We start from the raw sequence: 22,642 nt of genomic DNA, 5'->3' as shown, positions 1-22,642 counted from the left end.
ATATTCCCAATTACCAAGGAAAATATCCTACTGAACTGCTGATGAAATGTCCAGTGAAGGTAAACTTCTTTTCTGCCTTTCTTGCGAGAATTCGAGGCAGCTTATACAATGATCTCCATTTTATCTCCATAATAGGTAAATTGGGCTGAGAACAAGTTTCCGGCCCAAATCACTCAGTATAATTCCACAGCTCAAGGATGAAATGGAACCTGTCTCTAGCATTATCGCCACTATTTCTCAGTAGCTGGATTCATGTGTCTCTCAGTATCCCTTAAAATATCTAGTGGTTAGAACAAGTAATGTAAAGGTCAAATAAAGGGATATCTTGGCAGGAATAATATATATCATGTGGAACAAAGTTTAATTAAAACTGTTTAGAAAACGGGATGGAAGAAAACAAGAAATTCTCACTATTCTAATTCCTTGCAGGCCAATTTATTTCAGAAGGTTTCACTAAATATATTTCAGCAGGTGACTTTTGATCCCCAATCCTTAGTATATCTCAGAATAGGAGCAGATTTTTGGGATTCTGAAGGTTGTCCCATAATTTAGTACCAATTGATGTAGTAACCCTCTGAAACTATAAGAATTGGGTTCATCTAATGGAGCATATAAGGTTATTTGAGGTCTAATTTTTCAAGGACTCTTGGACAGAATAAAAATGGACAAGATTAAACATTTATCTGACTTCTAAGAAGCACCAAAAGAAAATATTTTAGGGTCCTCAGCTAACATTCCTCAATTCTGCAGGTTTAGCACCTTTGATCACCAAAAGGGTGTTATCAGAAGAGGAATACTGATTTCCTTAATTCATTTAGTAAAAGTTTCTTGTACTCTTCTTGACATATTCAAGAAGGATTCTTCTTGTTAACTCTTTTCTTCTTTTATTGATCATTTTGTTTCAAAAAAACACTGTGTGTGTTTTACTCCAACATAGCGAATATAACAGAAATGAGCACAGTTTCCTATCTTAAAATCAGAAGTTACTAACAAATCAAGCATTTTAGCAGCTAAAAGTGTATGGATTACCTGGATATATCAGATATGGCAACTTTCATGGTCTGCAAAATAGATCCTCTCTTTTGATATCATAAATTCATTGTTTATACAATCAGATTATGCCAAAGTGGATAAAGATGTCTTTGAAGATTAAAAGAATTCAAGCATAAGAATGGATGCATCTTAAATGCTTCTGGAAAATATAGCTTGCCATGGTAAGGAGAAAAACAAGCTTGAAAACAATCTGCCCAAACTGCATAGAAAAAAATGGCAATCATAGAGGTATAATCACCATGAATATAAGTTTTATATATAATAATATAAAAATGTCAGCTTTGTACCATTACAGCTTTGAGTAAAAACCACAAGAAAGCTATACTGAATTTGGTTATATTGGTGATTGTCTACAAAAGTTATATTTGATCATTTTAATGGTCCTGAATGAGAGTCTGTCTTTGCATGTCTATGTTACCCTTTTCAAGAAAAACACACATCACAACTGTTCTAGACAATAAGATAAATGTTGCTTAAATTTAATTATCAAAATGCTTTGTCAGATGACAAATGTGAAAATTCAGATGCACATAAAATCTTTAGGTGCTCTTAAACAGACTCAGTCAAGTTATCTGAGGTATTCTGGTATTTATTCATTTATTTTGGAAATCTTGGTGTGCTTCAATATCAGAAGCAATATGTTTCTTGGCTGTTTGCAGAAGGGCGTGTCAGCAGATTTTAAAGTATTTTTATTATTATGAATCCAGATATATACATCCCCGCATATGAACATAATTACTGAAGCAAAGATTCTGCTGATTTAGAACAACCACAAACATTGTTTGTATTAAGTATTTATGTCCCAATGTTTCATTATCTTGAAAGCTTATCTCAAAATCAGTCCATATATCAACACATCCTTTTACTTAAGGACTTTGTATTGAAAATTAACCATTTGAAGAATGCTTGTACCCTGACATTCCAATGGTATGCATCCATTCAGAACCAGAATAGTTCAGAATTAAATATAAAAGAGCATTATGCTATATAATTTTACAAACATGTTTGTCTTTTTTTAAAAAATGACTAAAATTTGAGAAAAAACAGGAAAATCTTAGAAAAAACATGAAGGAATTTTGATTACAACTGCACTAATTATAAGATATGCTAAAAAAATTAATAAATTATCTACAGTATTGTTTGACTTTAGAAAGCAACAAGCAGCAGATTTGGTCAATAGTTTAATCCCTTCTCATAGAGTTATCAAGTTGTCTTTGGATTGTTTTGATGAGGAGAGCCAGGCAGAGAAGAGGTTTTAAAATGGAGCCTACAGAGAGCCTCCATCTGAAAGAAAAAAAGACCCATAGGTAGTGTACAATTGAGAAGAAGCAACAGATCCTTCACCCTGTGACTCATCACTTATGAGTATAAAAATAGGTGACATTAGGTTGAAAGACAACAGTGCTTGCCTATTTTTCTTTCATCCAGTGATGGGTCACTGCCTACGATTAATCTCCAACCCAAAAAGTAATGGCTCATAGAACAGATTGTGATAGGCACACATTATCATCACACATTGATTGCACACCCCATTCATCCATAACTTCTGACTTTGTACATCTTCTTTTGTAAGAAGGATATGTAGACTATATCGAGAGCCAAATTTGTTATGGATGACTCTATTTAGCTGCTACCACTAGTGCCACAGGAAAGTATCTAGATTCCAATGGGTTTCAGGTACATTAATTTAAGGCCTCTGCCAATTTTTCTGGGTGCTAAAGCTCCTAAGGCCATTTCTGAAAAACAAGTCTGTGATGAAAAATGGGTTCTAAAGTTCTAAACCTCACGCTTAACTACATTTCACATTCAAGCTTTTGCATTGTTTGGTATTCCCTTTTTTTTATCTGTTTTCAAAGTTTAAGAATGCATTTATGTGACTTTGAGTATTCAAACTGAACACACACCCCTGAAAGTAAGTTCCACTGAAATTGGTGTTAATGAACAAATCAAAATGGAAAAGTTGAACACTGAATGGAAATCAGGAAGGATCTTCAAAAAAGAAAAAAGAAATTCCTACTTGGATCAGTTTATCATTTTCCTAGTTTAATCAGAATAATTGCTGACTGATGCTTTCTGAGCAAGGCTTTTTTTTGTTCTCTTTCCTAAAAAATCCACTTTATTAGTGCACCTGATATATCCTTTTTATGGTCCGTTTTGCAGAAAAGTCACTCCTATTGTGCTTAAAACATTCCAGATTTTTTTTGTTCCTCTTGGCTTCTACTGTATGCAGCATTGTTACCAAACACGACACTTTTTCACAGGATCCATGTAATCTTTATCAGTACATTTAAAGGCCTTAGAAAACTCCAGGTTGTTCTGCAGTGATCCTAGAACCCTTTAGAGCAAGAAAAACAAAAACACAATTCGGTATTTCAAAGATCAACATTTAAGAAGAAGAGAAATGTCATGCTGGATTTCTTCCATTTTCTGAATGCTAGGACATTTAGCATGCGTGTAGCAAATTAAGTTTCATTTCTATCATTTCATATGTTGTACTGAGCACAACCTAAGTCTTGATGACATCTCTGATGTTTGACAACAATCCATACATTGGATACATGATTATAAAATACATCCAAATCAAAAGGAAACTGCCCTGGTAGTCTAAGACAGGCACTACAGATTGCAACATAACTGACTGGAAAAAAAGGTGGACGTATGTTCCAAGTTATGATAAATTAGATGTGATCTTTCCCAAGCTGTCATGATGCTGCCAATAATAGGATAAAGATCTGCTCCAACTGAAATCTAATCTGGAAACACTCCAGATTAAGAGAGATATTTTTTTAAAAAAACAATGCCAGCTTCAGAATTTTCATGCTGCTTTCATGAAACATTTCATTACATAATGAAGCATAAATAAAGCAAAATAATTCACTTTCAAAACTGATATAAAACAAAGCAAAATTTTTATCCGATTTTGAAATTTTGTCGATGGCTCATATAAGATAAAAGTATTGTCTCTCATTAGACCATTTAATTCAATAGAACTGAAAACACAGCTTTTCAAATAGTCGTGTGGAGGCTATTGTTATGGATAGACTTTTCAAACAGTCAGTTTGTACTAGCTGAGAAAATGTTGAACTAATTTCCATCACATCTCTTCCCCTCGACCCCAAATCCTATAGTGTCCTCCAAAACTTTACTTGGACCTGGACTTATGTGGTGCATTTTTTATGCCAGAGGTCCCTTGTGTGGTGTTGATGCTGCTCAAAAAAGTCAATATGTCATCTTTAAAAAAAACAAAAACTTCTTCCTCCCTGCAGGATGTCCTTGTCTATTGCTGCTAGTAGAATGGCACTGGCTGAACTAAAGAGGAGGGAGCACTTGGGAGATTATGTCTGCTTGATTAAGTGCACTGGGAATGCAAATTGTTCCAGGAAGAAGAAGTGGGAGGAGGAAACTAGCCAATATTGAATGAGGAAGAAAAAGAAAAGAAAGAAGAATAAAAACAGGATTGTGGTGCTACAAAGCCCTACACATTAAGCACGGCATTAATCTATGAAGACAAGGGACATACTCTGATTTGCACATAAATAATAGTGTTGTCTTTAAAGGTTCATTTGAACACTTACCTGAATTTGCCAGGGCTGTGTACATCAGTTTTAATAGAATTGACAGCATACTCTGGCCTGTATGTCCCACACCATATCTTTGGGGGAAAAAAAGTTTGCAGAAAATATGATTTAATTGAAGTCACTTCTTTAAATTTTCTAAGGCCGAAGCTGTGACGTGGAATAGAAAATTGAGACAGTGTGTGAAATATTAATATAGGAATTGATCTATACACACAGCTTGCCCCATTGCCAGCATGAGTTACCATTCATTTCTTTATCATTCTTCAGACATCCTCTGTCTGCCTTCAGACCACTAGGAAGGCAACCTTTCCCATCTGTTTTTGTTACTCATCAGAAGTTGAATGTTTCAAGTTATGACAACTCAAATGGCACATTCTGGTTTACCTGCTGTGCTTCATCTCACAGTAAAGTGCCCTCCCCTCCAGTTCCCTTTCCTCCATAGACATTTTCTCCAAGTTCACCAGAGTAATGATGAAAACCTAGCCTTGTTTTTTTTTAATAAGCTCATTGATGAAGCAGTGAAAGGATGGACTTGAAACTGATTGGAATTCTACCATTTTGTTATTCTGTTCCAAAGGACTTGAATATTGCAGAACTGTGATCAATCCCCTTTCCAATCCCCTTCCCTTCCCTCCAGGGGAACCCACCAGTTATGGACCTTTGGAAACACAGTACACCTAGAAAAGATCATCTTGACCAAAGTGAAAGAAAGGACTGGAATCTGCAAAGGGATATCCTAAGCCAACTTCATCATCAGATGGCTTATGGACAGGAATCAAGCTGCTTAAATCTGCAAGGCGGAATAGTTCTTAGACAACTTCTAGATACAAAATGCTTTAAAAACAAAGTAGAGGGTCACAGGCGAGTTGGTTTCCTTGGCTCACCTCCAGAATGCACTCATTCACAGAGTAGTGATTAACTTAATCTGACAGGCGACACACCTCTCGGTCTGACGGCCATGAAGGCCATCGTCTTAGCAATCCTGCCAGTTCATATTAGAAAGAGAAGAGCCAGCCTGCTGTTTCTAACTTAACTGTGAAATTGTAACTCAAAATAATTTGCAAAGCTTTCAATCAAGCCCAAGCATAATACCTGTGCAAAATTCAGAAAGAATAGTTGTTTATGGTTCAGGTCAAGCCCAGGAAGCCGTTTCTCTTCTCCATTTTTCTGTACATAAGATTCATAGGCCTGGCAAATAAAGAGGAAAGGGAAAGACTTTACCATTCTGACACAGGACGACCTTAATACAAGTAAACATCTCTGAATTCAGCTCCCAGGTAAATATGCATCGGAAAGAGGTCTAAGAGCTCTGAGCTATCATAAGAATCAAGGGTATTATATTGATTTATCAATGACCACTTAATAAACAGGAAAGGAGAAAATTGGTCCAGCATGGGATGATCAATGGCTTTTCCTTTAAAAATGCCTTCTTTCCCTCTCCTTCAAAAACATGGGCAGAGGATAATGTTCAAATAGAGCTTAGGAACTCTTCCTGCCATGCTTGATTGGTATGCTGAGAGGCAAAAATAAGCCAGCAAAGACACCATTCATTCATTCATTGTTTCAATAGATTAGAGTTAAAATAGTAAACCAAGTTTGTCAGTGTTTTTTTTTATGCTGCTTGCATTGCCAGCTAGTTTTGGTACACAAACATATACAAACGTACATACTGAATATTGGTAGATAATGTGGTCAGAAGAAAATTCCACATGAGTAATTTACTACCGCATTTAATACATCAAATGGCCATTTCTCCAAACTCCATTTCTATCTTTGCTTGTTTTAAAATCCTTTTGAAATTTCATCCTGAAAGGTAGGGTCCCTTTAAAAGGACCTTTCTGTCTGGTTCCAATAGATGAATAAAAGGTTAAAACCTTCTTCTCTCTTATCATCTTAATGTCCATCGGGAATACCATCCCTATTATATTAACAAGATTGTGGGACACCTTGATTACTCAGGTTGTTGTGAGTATGTTATTTGCCAGATTAAAGACTAAAGGACTGATGGTGAAACTCCTACCCAACATAATACCACTGGAAGTCACTCTCTCAAGAGAATTTCATTGCGAGTCTTAGAGAATTTGCCTCCCTCATTCTCAATTTGGCATGCCACACAAAATATAAAATGGTTTTCAATCTGTTCTAAAATGTCAGTTTGTTCTACTTGGCAATGAAAACTACATATTGTGGATTGTGGAGCTCTGCCACAACTTTTATGATCATCAGATTTTTTCCCCAGATCAGCTCACATCTCCAATGCATCAAAATTTGGGTTCAATTTTTATACCTTGTCTTTCCAATTTGATCCCCCAGCCTGTGATGGATTATATTGAGAAAGAATACAACTTTATGCTTATCAGTTTGTCACCTGGTAGAATGTGATGTCCCACAACTCCTTCCATAAAGTATAAAGTTAAATTGAAAAGCAAGTACACTGAATGAATGCATGAACAAACTCATATATTTTATCATTAGTAAAAATTGCCTATAGGAATCACTTTGCACTAGTATGAAATGTACAATTAATAAGAAAAAAATTACAACCTTTAGGTATCTTATTTTGGTAAAACTCATCATGGTTTACTGATTAAAAAATTCTTTTAAAATATCAAAATGTCATGTAAAAATAAGAGTTTTAATCTCTCTATATGGGTAAAACAGTGTGACCCTTGTTGGAATGTACTTTGTCCTAGACATTTGATTAATTTGATAATAAGTATACATTTAATTAAAATTTTGAAAGCAATCTTAGGCAGGGAGTATTTTTTTTTCTATTACTACCTTTCCATTTCAATTACTAAGAAATTTTACATCATTTAGAATTTTATGAAATGATATTTCAGTAAATTAACTCCCAATAGTTTGCCTAATTCACTATAACTTATTATTTATAACCTTGAATCTACTGATTACTTTTTATAAGTAGCAGTTCTGAATTGAATGTTTAATTCTTTAAGCAGCCTAGCAGCTTTTAAAAATTAAGAAACAAGAACATGATGGAATGTTGGGAAGATGTTTAGTGAAATAATGGAGTGGTGTATCTTTGAGGGCCCATTAAACACATACAAATTCATGGGTTTGCAGAGTACTATCTTTCTTATCCTGGCTGATGATGAATGCATGACAACATTTAAAGGAGAGAAACTGACTGAGGAAGCAAGTGTGGAATTCCCATATATATTATATGCAGAAATTGCAGAATTACACAATAAAAATAATGGTGACATGCACCAGAGGTGAAAAGCTTCTGAAAGACATGGAAATTAGAGAAAGAGAGAAAAGTTGGAGACAGAGCAGAATTGGGAGATACGATTGCCAATTATACATTAAAAGGTGATGTATATAAGTTTATATGGAGGAAAAAATCTTTAGGTTTAATAAACAAGACCTGTGTCAACGAAATAAATTGGAAACCTGTATTTCAATGAATAAATTCCAAGAAATAATCTAGTTGTGAAGAAAGTAGCCATTTCTCACCCTGTATGCTTGTCTAATGCCACCATTATCAGCAATATTTTCACCAAGAGTATTGATTCCACTGAGCTGAAAGGAAAAAAAAAACAGAAATGAAAACTGACCCTGGCTTTTTTTTCTTTTTTTTCTTTTCTTTCACTATCTAACTAACTAAAAACAATCAAGTTCCAAGAAGAGCAATGGATGTCTTCAAGGTCAAAATGGAATAAAAATTATGAAATCTAAAAGAGAAATGTTTTGTTATTGGTTTATGTGAAAGGGATCCCACAGAAAAAGGAAGGTCTGTAATATGATCTATTGCATACCTGGTTCAAATTCTCCACATGTATGTTTTCCCTTTTCCCATATTCAATTTTCTATAAAAATTGGTCCTTTGCTTGCACAAAATAAACAAGCCATACTGCATAGATCTCAAGCTGAATTTTGAGAAATCGCTGTTATGGTTCTGGAAGCCCATCACCAGGAATTTCTATAAGGGTATGTAGTTACTCTGCAGCCAAAATGAAGGGATTTGAAATTCAAAATAAAAACTCTATTTAAGTGCAGAGATGTACATTTATAGGCTGTTAATGGAATGAAAATGATGGAATTTATCATTGTTGCCTTGAGAATACTCCCATATTCCCATAATAAAAGACCCCAACTCTTAAGAGCATATAAGCAAATTAACTGATCAATATTTTCTACTGTAGGGAGAACAGTATAGCTGTATAATATATTTAGATGAAGTGAAATCGAATTAACCGAAACAAATAACCCTTATTTTATTGAACTGCTGATACTGTGATTCTCTATTAATCTGGAAGATAACCCACTTTTAGTAATAAACGGGACGCATAAGGATGAGCTTATGATAGAAAGCAGACAAGGCTTTCCTGTATATGAAGGTAGGGGTAGGATTTGATTCCTGCTTGTTGGAGTCTTTTGTGTGTAGAAGGGGAAAAATCTGGGAAAATCTTTAAAAAAAAATAAAAAAATATATTAAGCTAATTTTCGACTCACTCTCAATGTTTAGTGAGAAAATGGTAGAAAATGATGCCTCTGATTTTTATCTACAATTGCAAAACAAAACAAGATGCATAGATCAGAGCTTACACACAGCCCTAGAGCCCTGTGTGTTGCCCATGTGAGCAAAATTTTGCTTCCATGGGCTCTTTTTTCCACTTTTTCTAACATTACTATGCAGAGAAGCTTGAAAATTTTATATTTAATTAATCACAGCATGTTTGAGAGCTGAACCTGCTAGTAATTTTTTTGTACCCCACATTTGTCCTGTTTAAAACTTTAAAACTTTCAGAGATTGAGTAGACTTAAAATCAAAATGCCGGAGCACTTTCGTATTTTAAAATTACAGCTAAAATATATAATAAATTCCATAACATTCATCCTGAATACATTTAATACATAAAAACACATATTTTAAATCTTAATTACCTTAAAAATCTAGACAATAGTGCAGAAATGTTTAATTATGCCAAGACTAAAGTTAAGTTAGGCTAAAAAATAAGATTTAGACTAGTTTAAAAAAAACCAAAGATGAAATAAAGCAGGAGTTCTACAGTTCAGGTAAATCTTTTGTTCATTTAAAAGCAAACAAGCTTCCATCTTCTCCTTTCAGGAATGTGAGATGATAAGGACAGAAGAGTTTGAAGCTAAAATTTTGGATTGTGTCTGTATTTGTGTGTCGATGCATATTTCAGATCTGTATGCCAATCTCCCTGACAATCCCAGCCTGCATCAGTTTAATATTATGTTCAAATCCAGAGTCCATTTTTCTGTGCTATCTTTGAATTCGAGCAGATGAACCTTGAGAAGTGACAACCACCCAAATGTTGAACTTGTCTTTCAGGAAACAAATTTGAGAATCAATTTGATAGGTGACACAAATGTCCGTACATATTTAGATTTACTGAACAGAAATCCAGCCTTTCAAGAATTCTTTCCCTAATTATATATGCTTTGTTGCATAATGAAATAAAAGGGCACACACAAAACATACATTATAAATTTTGTATTAAAAGAAACCACATACGTTTTGTCCAGCAGCTAGATCCCAGGAAAAATTCCCATACTGATATATCATGCACTGCGACTGACTTTTAAAATTGTTTGCAGATTCTTGAGTCCACCAGTCTATGAGGTCCCCTTCTGCATTAAAATTTCTTCCTGAAATAATGCATATACAAATGAAATATGCATAAATAACAATGAGAAAGACATAGATAATAAAAACTTCATTGTATCACAGTTACATATGCCAAGAGTGTAGGGTTTCTTTTAGAAAACTTTCCTAAAGAGTTCAAGGTAAGTTCCAATATATGCAAAGTAGGAATGGCTGTGCAGGTAGTTCTCAATTTATGTTCACAACCAGAACATCTTTCGCTAAATGATGGGTGTTAAGTGAGTCATTATGTGACTATATCCAAATTTACAACCTTTTTTGCCACTGTTGTTACACAAATCTGTCTTTTCTCATTGACTTTGCTTCTTGGAAGCCAGGTGAAAAGGTCACAAACAGTGATCACATGACTGCAGGATGCTGCAACCTTCATAATTGCAAGTCACTTGCCAAACACCTGATTCATGATCATGTGACCATAAGGATGCTGCGATGGTCATAACTATGAGGATCAATCACAGGTCACTTTTTTCAGGACAGTTGTTACTTCAAAGAGATGGTCATAAGTTGAACACTACCACCAGGAGCTGTGCCTTGTGCCGTATCCTTTTCTATATTTTTAAAAAAGTAACTTGTTTGCTGCCCTGCTGCACCCATTTTCAAGCTCACCTTGCATCAGTAAATATGTAGTGAACCCACAGCTTGGAAAAGAAAGAAAAGAAGGAAGAAAACTTATTAGGAAAAAGGTATCTATTCCTAACTCTAATGGAGCCAAAATGAGAAACCTGTGTAGTAATAAGATGACATGAGCTCCATTCTTTTGCATTTCTGTTGGTAAATTACTCTTAATTTATAAATTTATAATTTATAAAATTAATAAAGAACACAGGCTGCAATGCAGCATCACTGTGGATGCTTATGGGTATTTCCTTTCGAACTACCAAATCACACCTAGTTCTCATGTAAATTATCATTCTGACTCATTGTCGAAGTATTCATGCCTTTCAGTGACGCACCATATATCCGGGTATCTAGTAGTGGTTAACTAATTCTGCTGTTAAGAGAATGAGTGAAGCTTTCACCCTCTCCAAAAGCTGTTTAGTCCACGGATTTGAAGCATAGGATATTTATCCTTCCATTGGCTTAATCTTATCCCAGAGAGTTTTCAGGCTTCAGATAGAAGAGTGTTTGGATTATGTAGTTTCCCCTAAGCTTCCATCTGCCTCTACATCTAATGACTGGTAGAACTTGCCTTCATAATAAAGTACAGTGCAATGCTAAATATGTCTAAATATGTCTGTTTTCTGTATCATCTCAATCTCTGGCCAGATGTAAACCCAGGTAATCCTCGCTTATTGACCACTCTTTTTGTGACCAAAGTTACAACAGTGCTGAAAAGGGAGACTTATGACCACTCCTTGATCATTGCATTTTCTCCAGTTATGTGATAGGAATTAGGCAGTTGGCAACTGGCACGCATTGACGGTGGTTGCAATGTCTCACAGTCACAGCATCACCATTTGCAACCTTCATAGCTGGCTCCCCATATGCAAAGTCAATGGGAAAGCCAGCAGGAAGTTGCAAGGTGTGGTTATGTGATGTCACATTTAATGACTCACAGTGACATGCTTAATGACTATAGCCCGAATGGATGTTATAAATTGTCATGATCACATGTAACCTTATGTACTGATCGTGTCACTTAGTGATGGAGTTGCCAGTCTCAATTGTTAAGGCGTAAGTGTCTAGATGCATATTTAGGTGTATAGGGATATATGAATAACAGGACTAACCTTTCAATAAGTTGCTTTATTATGAATTCCTAACTGCAATCAATGTCCTTGATATGATATTTTGTATAGAAATAGAAATAGCACTTGGACTTATATACCTCTTTACAGTGCTTTACAGCCCTCTGTAAGCGGTTTACAGAGTCGGCATATTGCCCCAAATAATCTGACTCCTTATTTTACCGACCTCGGGAAGATGGAAGGCTGAGTCAACCTTGAGCCAGTGAGGATCAAACCTCTGGCAGTCAGCAGAAGTACCTTGCAGCAGTACTGCATTCTAACCACTGTGCCACCACGGCTCTTATGTTAGTTGATTGATATTTTAATATAATGGGTTTCCAAGAAGCATGGGCCTGGTAATTTTTTTGTTGTTGTTGCTCTTTTGACAGGCAAAAGGGACATGAAAAGACATTTATAATAATAGGCAAAGTTAACACTGTTACATCAAACTAATGTAGCATGGTAGTTAAGATGTTGGATCAAGCATAGGACATTCTAGTCATTCTAGTCTATCCTCATCCACTGAAACTGCTTTGGAGCCAGTTATTATTTCTCAGTCCAATTTACCATATAGACCTGTTATGGGGATAAAATGTAGGAAGTTGCTCATATAAAATGAGTTTCAATTTGGGAAGAAAAAGGCAGGATATAAATCAAATCACTTACTCACTCAATCAATCAATCATTCAATCAATCAATCAATCAACCTTCAATTGGTGGAGTACTTTTTTCTCCTAGTGCAAATGTTATTGAAAAATAACACAGCAATATCTCTTTTCCTCTTGAATTCTTAATGTACAACATTTATGAAATCTTATTTGGGCTTTTTTTTTTTTTGTCTTACCATTGTCATCAAAGCCATGGGTGATTTCATGTCCAATGACCATACCAATTCCACCAAAATTCAGGGACTTAGGCTGTGATGCACTAAAGAAGGGTGGCTGCAAAATACCTGCAGGAAAAACTGTACAGAAAGATGAGACCAACTTGTTTATCTGCAGTACTTTGAAGCAGAATAAATTCTAGCAAGGAAATAACTGGAGATCAAATTCAGTTATTGCTCTTTTTGCATTGTGGTTACATTCATCTGAAAGTCATTTTTATTATAGCAAGACTGTATAATGGCTCTTGATCCTGTCAATTGCTATGCCACCTAGCAGGATCCAGAAATCAAAGATGGCATAAGGAAAACTGTTAACAAATAATTTCTATTTTGCCTAAGTTTTGTTTAAGGAGAGGATTGAACAATGCGAAGAGCTGGTTTAAGGAGAAAGATTATATTCAATTTAATAGTTATACAGTGGTCTTGAATGAATTTATATATGTACGGCAAACACATTTTATGTTAGAATATGAAGTGATTTGCCAGTGATCTGACTGAACCTCTAAATATTATCTTTGAGGAAATCTGAGAAAATGAGTGAAGTATTAAAGACTAGAGAAGGTTAAATATTGTCCCTGTCTTCAAAAAAAGGGGCAAATAAGATCTAATGATCTACAGACTATAAGCATGACAATGATACTAGATCATTGAATATTAGAAGATTCTACAACATATTATAGGGCAACCAATCTATAAGCTCTCTGAAAACAAGATTGTTCTTAATAAACATCCAAAGCAAGAGAAATCTACTAAGAGATTTTAACTACCTATAGTGGATGTCAGATTAAGTGGAACCATTTTAGATAGCACATACCCACTCCTACAAATAATAGACAAGTCTGTTGCATCTACATTTGTGGTAAGTTATGTCACTTACGTAATGATGCCATAGTAAACATTATGCCATTTAGGTCAATAGAATTGGAAGAAGTGGAGGGATTGCTTATGAAGATGAAACAAAACTAGGAATGAGACCTAATATTCTCAAAAACAGAAACAAAATTCAAAATAATCTTAATAGAAAACTCTGAGAGTTGCAGTATATATCTTTTAAATGAAAACATATTCACTTTTAAAATATCAAAAGTCTAACTTCTGATTTAGTACTTTAGATATGACTGCAATGTTTCAATGACATGTTAAATTATATGCCATGTTTGTGGCTCTGATATATAAAAGTGTATGTTTTCAATCCAAGGAAGTATGTTTTCAATCCAAGGAGTGTTTATAAAAATCTCTCATTTTTCTCCACTTTGAAGACACATTTTCAACGTGACTTTGAAAATACTCTTTGCAGACTGAAATGAAGTATGAAATTTTAGTATTGGCTCTATCATGAATTTACTAGGGCAAAATTTAATTTTATTCAAGTAAAAGTCCATTTATGGAATTTTCTCATCTTCCATTTTTCTTTCCAGATTCCTTCAAAACAAATTATAAGGATACATTTGGATGAAATGAAGAATTTTCTCTTCCTCCTCCTTAGTGCCATTGGTGAAAATAGTTCTTTTCAATTGACTAATTAGTATTAAATTTTATTTTTCTATTTCTTGATGTCACACTGGTGAGCTAATTTTGGATAAAACACCCATCTCTAGTTATTCATTTCTTCTTTAAAACCGCTCTTTGGCTAATAAAAAGCATTTTATAATTTTCCAGAGTATGTTTGAAATTGAGGTAATAACATCAATCAGTGTTGTGATTACATAACAGCATTAGCTCTTCTAAATTTGTTTAGTTAAAACAGGGCTAAACAAACCCAGAACATTCAGAGATTTAGTTGTGGAGACTGAGTAGCAATATTACTAGTTTTCAACATTTTTTTCACATACAAAGAAGTTGGAAATAGTCTGAATACTATTAAACTCCCAAGACTCCTGCATAAAACAGCTTCCAGATTTTCAGTCCCATTTTCATTTGGGAATGTTATTTTTCTATAATTATTTTAAAATACTGCCTTTAGGCTAAAAAGGATTGTCTTCCTCTAACATGAGAAATGAAATCAATGCTCTTGGGAAGGTCCCTCCCTTCCAATTGTTTTTTTTTTCTCTGTTGAATCTATCAGGTTGATATTTCACAATTTCCAAAGGAAAACAGAATTAAATAGACATTTCCTTTCCAACTGAGACCTTTAAAGTAAGTAGCCAAAGTAAATCACAAAAGAGAGAAAGTTTATAAAACCACCTCAGATAAGAACTGCATTTTACATGGCAAGTTATTGAGCTTCTGGTTAAAAGCATGAGATGTCCAAAAAGCATGCAACCGTATACGAGCTTCAGTATAGACAGTATAAAGGAGCAGATAGAAAGGAGATAAATTCCAAATCCTCATCCAATCCCGATTCATATGAATGCTGGGATTTGATGGGAGGCTAAAAATAACTTTGTCCTTCCCAAGTGATTAGATCAGCTTCTTCCAAGCTAACATCCTCCTCATGTGCTGGACTACAAACAACTCATCAGCTTGATTGGGTGCAATTGTAGATGGCCCATCTGGAGGGCAGCAGGTAGAAAAGGCTAAGTTAAGCAATATTCACTTACCAATTTGATTTCTGCTAGGTGAATAAAATGCATTGACAACAGCAGCTCCAGTTATCCATCTGCAGAAAATTTAATTAATGCATGAAAATGTTAAAGTTGACATCCAGGGAGGAGGAAACACAGTAGATTTCAATTCCTCTAAATCAGGATATTATTAAAAAAACAACAGCATATTAACGGCACACTTCTGGTGATTGAAAGAAGCACCATGACAAGGCTTCAGCTTTGCACAGCATTTTATTTGCTAGTGGGCTTCTTTATTAGCTAGGCTGGGATGGTAGATTGGATCAACCTGCAGCAAATCTTTCAATTGTTTCATATATAAATGAGCCTCCTTGAGATGAAATAAGCCACAAGCTAATGTTTATGATGTAACCCTGCAATGAACCTTGAGTTCTTCTGTTTTTCCTAAAGCACTCCTCTGTATATGCAGTAATCACATAAATTTGTTAGCTTTCCATTATATTTGTTAATAATGGAAGAGAAGGACTGGGCCTTAAAAAAACTGAAATGTTTTTAATATGTTCCAGAAATATCTTGGAACTGAATAAACTTTGCTCCCAATTCTTGGTTTTAGGATTACTTATGAAATAAAGTAACTTAAATGTATTCATAATTAGGGAATTACATCAAAGTCATATTTTAAAGATGTACTCTACTTTGAAGAATAAGCAATGTTCTGCCTGGTTAACTGCTGAGTAAATTGTGCCCTGTTAGGATAAAACAAATACAAGAGCAACAGCTATTATTTCAACCTAGTTATTCATAATAAACATTTCATTATCTTACTTTTAATTATGACCATGAATAAGCATTATTTGGATTACTTTGTTTATTCCCCATGGCCTGCATGGAAACTAATGTATGTGAATTTCAATCTTCTCCTAATAAAGATAACAAATTTGTTTTTCCACTGTAAAAAGTGTTTGATTAATTTGATACTTTGCAATTGTGCAATTGGTTTCATACACTTAATTCTATATAACATTTTTCATACAAGAAATACTCAAGGTCACATTCTTCCTCAGAAATATTTGGACTTATTCCATGACGCTATTTACTCCTGTGCATATCAGCACTATTGATACTTATTTTTTATAGTTTTCATTGTTGTACCATACTGTAAATACAAGAGTTCTTTGGTGAGTTGATGCATTATGACTATTCTACAGTTCACTTATGTTGTTTAGACTCACATCGCATCATTTGTCAAAAGCTGATTTTGTTGAATTAGTGTTATAATATTATAACAAAATATGAAACCATTTACTGATAAAGTAATACTGGCTGCTGTGAAGATCACCCCATCTACTACTAGCTAAAAAAAAAAGGATATACTGTCCCAGCTAATCTCTGAGGACTACTGCAAACATAACTTCATCACAGTTAAAGGAATGGAATAGGAATTCAATGAGCCAGGAATACCACATAAATCATCATTTTATTAAATTGTTATCCCTGGGCAGCTTTCCACATGATGGTAAGGAATCCTGGAAATTTTAGTCCAAATACATTTGGAAGCTGAGGTTAAATTTCAGAGGATAATCCCTATGCATTCATTTATATGTGCATAGGGACTATGACTACAGTTTTCTCTGGGATCAAGCTCTCCTCATTTCAACCCTGAGCTATGAATATTCTGCTTTATTGGTACTATCCAACTCATTCAGGATTTTGCCTCAGTCTGCCTTGGCCCAAATAGACTTGTATCTTCACTTCCATTCTCAAAGGAGAAAAAGAAGTGCTTTTCTATCAGCATATGAAGGGTCTGAGCTCGAAATAACATGGTTGATTGTAGATCCTGTTCTCATTACTGATGGGAGAAGACTATCAGAGCATCCCATCCAATCAGAAAGCTTTTGAGCTTCTTCTACAGTTTAAGGAGCCTTGCTTCATTTACTATTCATCCCCACTTCTGCAAAACTTTTTTTTTCCTTCTAGGGAAAGAAAGGAAGGTTTGAATGATGGTCTCCCAAAAATCTGTTGAAAGTTATAGAGACTCCAGTCTTAATGTTTGTAGATTGCATATTATTTGGGAGGCACATCATTTGGAATTCTTAATCGGATAGAAATTGCTCACATCACACAACTGTACTATGACACGTTCTATAATAGGTCCTTTAGGATGGATTTTTCTCAACATGTGTATTTCTTCTCTCATTGTTGCACATCTGTCAGGTAATAGAACTAACTAGGTAGATGTGAGAAAAATTATAGAAAAATGTCCAGAAGACTATCTTAGCTCATGGAGATTCTTCTAGGGCTACAGATGGAGTTTCAAAATATTTCTTTATAACAGGAAAAGGTACTATTTTTGGTTCAACAGCCACACTCAGGAGTGAATGATAGGTTGGGAATTGTACAAGTATATATTTGTATGAATGCACAAACATTTTTCTCAAAAACACACTGTAGAAATTGGCAGTAATGGCAGCAACAATGAATAGACTGAGGAAGGAATGCAAAGTGGAGGGACATACCTAACTATGGGAAGCCATCCATTCCAGGGGAACAGATTTTCCTTTTAGCATAAGGAATGATTACTACAAGCATAAAGTTGGTAGTCTTTTTGATTACAAACAGATGCTTCTTACAAATATTCAACAATCCATATTTAAATTCAACCTATGTAAATACGTACTCATCTTTGTCCACTTTTTCTCTAAGTTTCTTTAGCCTTTCCTTCTGGGCAAATCTCAAGTTCTCAATCAAGTTCTCAAAATATTCTTCTTCCTTGTAGGTCAACTTAAATAAAAATTTGAGAGAATGAGCGATAATATTTATTATGCATACAGAAAGATACACAGAAACTGTGGAAAATATTAGGGCAAAATATGATTGGCTAATTTATAGTTAGGTGTGTTATATAAACCTTGCCATTGTGGCTAGCTTGCAGTTCACTGTGTTGTGCAAACCAAGGCGATTTAATTCATTTATTGATTTAATTAACTATGAATAAACATGTTGTGTAATCACAACTGGAGAGTAAGAGGGAGGCGAATATTGGACTTAGAGTATATTTATTGTTGAAGTATAAGCATGTGCAAGCCCTATACATTCCTGGAGGATTCTTAATTTCTCCTCTATCTTATCACACAGAACAGCAACTATCTATATACATAAAAGCTAAATATAACTCATGCATCATCACAAAACCTCCAGAACCGTAAAGCCTACAAACTTGAAATTTGACATGTATGTTCCTCTTGGCTTCTAGGTGCTAACTAATAAAGGATTTTTTGAAATGACCATCAAAGGATTAGTATTTCATATATTATTATTAACACCCTCTGATGCTAAGGAGTTCTACTACTCCTCCCCACCTGAAAAGAAATCTGTTCCAAATGCAAAACACAAACAGAGGTGAGGAGTTTCAGTTTCAGTTTCAGAGCAGCAACCAGCTTTAGTACAGAACAGTTGAGCTGAGCCACACCCAGGCTCCTTGCTGTCTCCTTCTTGCTCACAGAGCAAATACTGCTTCAGTTTCCAAAAGCCCTCAACTCTCTCACACACTGACAGAATGCTAGCCAAATGAATATTTGAATGAATTTTTTTCTCCTTATTTTCCTCCCCAAAAACTAAGCCCGATCACATAGGTTCATAGCAAAGCACGGGTATGGAAAAAGTATTATATATCATGCTTTACCTGTAATTACTATGGCTTGTTCTGTACAAAATTTCAACTGATTAAATATACCCTTCTTTCAGGATATTCCATTATATTCTCTTCCTTCGTTCTCTAGCAGATTATCAGCATTTTATAGTTATTGTGCTTATTGGATTTTTGGTTTACTTCTTGCTGCTTCCATTTAGATTTATTTTGCTGTCTTATTTTCTTCCTTTTTCTCTGCATTCTGTCAGGCAGTAACATCTAACAAAACATGGAGGATCTCAAAAAGCTATGTAGAGTTGGACTGAATCAATACTTGGATGGTGGTTGTGAGTTCCAAGATTGGGAAGTAATTAAAAAAAAATCTCAGAAAAAGGCACTGGAAAAACCCCTTTGAGATTGTTACTAAAATACTGCAAAGTGGGTTTATGAAATCAACCAGAACCGAGCTTCATGTAAAGGAAACTTTATTTCTGCCTAATCACTGAGTTATTCTGAGTATTACCCTTGTTTCTCCTTCTAACAAATAAAGTGGAGCTAGCAAGAAACAACAAACTGATGTTCCCATTTCTGCACAGTTCAGAAGAATAAGACTTTTGAGCAAAATGTCTGCACAATTAACTCTTTACCCACTTAGCCACAAACTCCAGTTGATCAAATGTATTGTAAATGTCCTACATCAGGGTGTCAAACTCACAATATCACAGCAGCATCACATGATGTATCGGGACTCCCCCCCTTTGTTAAACCGGATGGGGGTGGGGCCAGCACGTGACGCATCCGGAGCGCGAGTTTGACACCCCTGTCCTACATTAAAGGGATAATGCTGGAATAGTAATAAAAGAAGAACACAATATGAAAGTATAAATTAAGAGTTAATTTTAATGTTAGATTGATTGATCAATCAATAGTTAATAGATAGAAATAGAGTCCCAAAACTATCAGTCTAATTAAATATTCAACTAATACAGCTGGTGGAGCCTAACAGTCTAAGAGCTGGTGGAGCCAGAATAGGGTTCTAGTCTGAATACAGTGGTGAAAATTGTGATCTGTGTATATTCTTATCAATTCCTTATCATGATGTATTATATGGAAAATGGCTTTTATTGTTTTATTTGATTAGATTTCTAATAGTAACAATAGCAATATCTGTCTGTATCTTTCAGACCATTCAATCTGTTTTAATATTCTCTAAGTTTGCAAGGTTAATTTCCAAAATGCATCTTTTTAATATTTTATCTTCCTAGTTTCCATTATTATTTAGTATATAAATACAACTCATCCTAATGGGATCTTGTAGCCTGATTGATTGAAGTTTATGAAGCTTTTTCCTAGCTAAGTATCATAATCAGATTTTTAGAAAAAGCAGTAAGAATTGACCCAGGCTAGATTTTAAGAATTATCCATAAGAATTTGTAATTAAGTCAACTTTGTTGATGTAAAATATTACAAAACAAAGATTCCTTTAGGGCCTCCGCTTTATATCTGTCCACACTGTCTCCTGTAAGATTTTCATAAGTAATATTCGTGATACTCCAATAATATCTTCCATCCAGGAAGGTAAATATGCTATTTGTAATCTCAAAAGTAACTTCACCACATTCCAGGACAAAAGTATCACTGCTGGTAAGATGATCTGAATGCATTTTAAACAGTTGCCAAATGAAGGTGAAATGGGTCAGACACCTCCTAATTAATAGAAAATGGCAACTGTTCAACATGAGATCATATCTGGCTATCTAGATAGAATCTAGGTAGAACTATTTTACTTGTCTAATTTCTGTAACCTTTAATAATAGGCATTAATCTTGCATTGGATTTTTACTTCTTGATTGAATCAAACAACAAAAAATTACTTTAAAAAATAGCAAGGGCATATTTCCCATTAAATCCTTTATCAGAGATGTCTCTATCAATGTAGCTTTCATAAAATAATAGTCATAGTTTTGTGGTTTCTAATTTAAATTTAATTAAATAATTATTGGGGGAATCCTTCCATAGGTCCTCAATAAGCAGGGAGCAGGCAAACCACAATATTTAAGGACATTGAACTTTGGGTAATTTTAAAACTCCTAATACCGTAGCCATAAATTCTATTTCTGTATATGTACAGAATAGTGGATGGTTATTAAAATTGTGCAGGATTTTGCAATGAATAAGATCTGTGCAAAAACATCGTAACAGGACATCTTCCTATGTATAATATGTCAAATGAGATTTTTTTAAAATTTACACCATCAATATGGACATACATAATCTATTGTTTACAATACATTTAATGAATACTTACACCTTTGTACTCCTGATTTAATTTCTCAGTATTTGTCAGAATGTCATCAGGGTAGCCAATTCGTTCTTTAATTGCCAAAGCCTAAAAATAAACCATCAAACACAAGCTCATAGGATGCTTCCAGACCATCAGGTTTTTAAAACTACTGATCAAAAGTTCTTCTGTATATATTCCTTTTCTCCCATCCTTAAAAGTTTCTTTTTCCCTAACAAGAAAAATAATGAGAGTAATAAGGGAAAATAAAAAATGTTTTCAGGTGGAAGATGGAGATATTGGTATCTGAAGCTTTTCTCATCATATGTTATGGATAATGAAGACTCGTTTCATCATAAAACATCTTTGAGGCATCCATATACTACTTCATTTTACAATGCACTCTGACAAACAATGCATAGGTAAGTGCACAACTGCAACCTATACTTAATGAATTGTAGTACTGGCAATATTTATTTATGTCAGCTTGAAAAAGTGACAGTTGGGAATTAGCCTATAATTTACCTGACATATGATACATTTGCTTTCTCTCTCTCTCAAACATACATTACTCTTTTGCTAGATAGCCTGTTATGTTTAAATTTTAAATGAAGGAAGTATTCTCAAATTACAAGATAACCATTAAATGAATCTTGCCTTTTCTTCTGCTTTCTGTTTGGTTTCTGCATCCATCCAAGAGAGTTCTTCCAATGTATTAATAAAAACTTCACGGATTTGTGTAATCATTTCTTGAACCTGGGAATATATGGTATAATAAGATTAAGGTTGAAATCCTAGACTTGCTTATCTGAAAGGAAGACCAATAAAGTTAGTCACTAACTTTATTCTCTCTTCTGACTAGACATATCTAAGGTAATACTGTTAATTATAATTTAGTCATAGATCATGTTCTGAAATTTTATATTCCAACTGTGGTCAGAAATACTATATTTTTGTTTTTTTCAAAAAAAAGTTGACAATGGCAAAAAAATTAAATTGCTATAATTGCAAGACTAAACTAATCAAGTGGAATAGGTCTTCAAAACAATCATTTTAATTTTTACATATTCAAATGAAAGCTAGTGCTAACTTGAGATCATAATATCCCTATTAAAATAGACTGAATTTGGTTCCAATTTCCTGGATAAAATACTTGCACAACTGAATTGTGTTATTAAAGGATTGCAATACAGGTATGCAAAAAAACAAGATCTATCAATCTAACCATTATAGCAACACGATACAATCTGAATATAGGTGATCCCCAAAGACATAATTTGCCTTATTTTCCTAGGAAGGCAACACATAACTGTTACTAGTCTGGCTGCCAAA

General features: G+C 34.4%; 1 protein-coding gene across 6 annotated transcripts in view; it reads right to left on the bottom strand.

Moving 5' to 3' along the window:
• Window positions 1-1,501: 1,501 nt before the first annotated feature.
• The window catches only part of MME (membrane metalloendopeptidase), a 98,377-nt gene continuing 77,236 nt past the window's right edge, over window positions 1,502-22,642 (bottom strand). For all 6 annotated transcript variants that reach the window (XM_026701652.2, XM_087933332.1, XM_087933331.1 and 3 more), the window contains 10 exons: window positions 21,968-22,066; window positions 21,338-21,418; window positions 18,079-18,182; window positions 15,438-15,496; window positions 12,859-12,978; window positions 10,138-10,271; window positions 8,109-8,174; window positions 5,724-5,819; window positions 4,629-4,705; window positions 1,502-3,388 (listed from right to left, as the gene is read on the bottom strand). In XM_026701652.2, coding sequence (XP_026557437.1) covers window positions 3,289-3,388; window positions 4,629-4,705; window positions 5,724-5,819; window positions 8,109-8,174; window positions 10,138-10,271; window positions 12,859-12,978; window positions 15,438-15,496; window positions 18,079-18,182; window positions 21,338-21,418; window positions 21,968-22,066 — 936 coding nt within the window. In that variant the 3' untranslated portion in view covers window positions 1,502-3,288. The remainder of the gene's footprint in view (window positions 3,389-4,628; window positions 4,706-5,723; window positions 5,820-8,108; window positions 8,175-10,137; window positions 10,272-12,858; window positions 12,979-15,437; window positions 15,497-18,078; window positions 18,183-21,337; window positions 21,419-21,967; window positions 22,067-22,642) is intronic.

Source organism: Pseudonaja textilis, chromosome 4, assembly GCF_049901715.1.
Source record: "Pseudonaja textilis isolate UNSWEBS1 chromosome 4, rPseTex1.2, whole genome shotgun sequence".
Lineage (NCBI taxonomy): Eukaryota > Metazoa > Chordata > Lepidosauria > Squamata > Elapidae > Pseudonaja > Pseudonaja textilis.
This window is presented reverse-complemented; position numbering and strand designations above follow the sequence as displayed.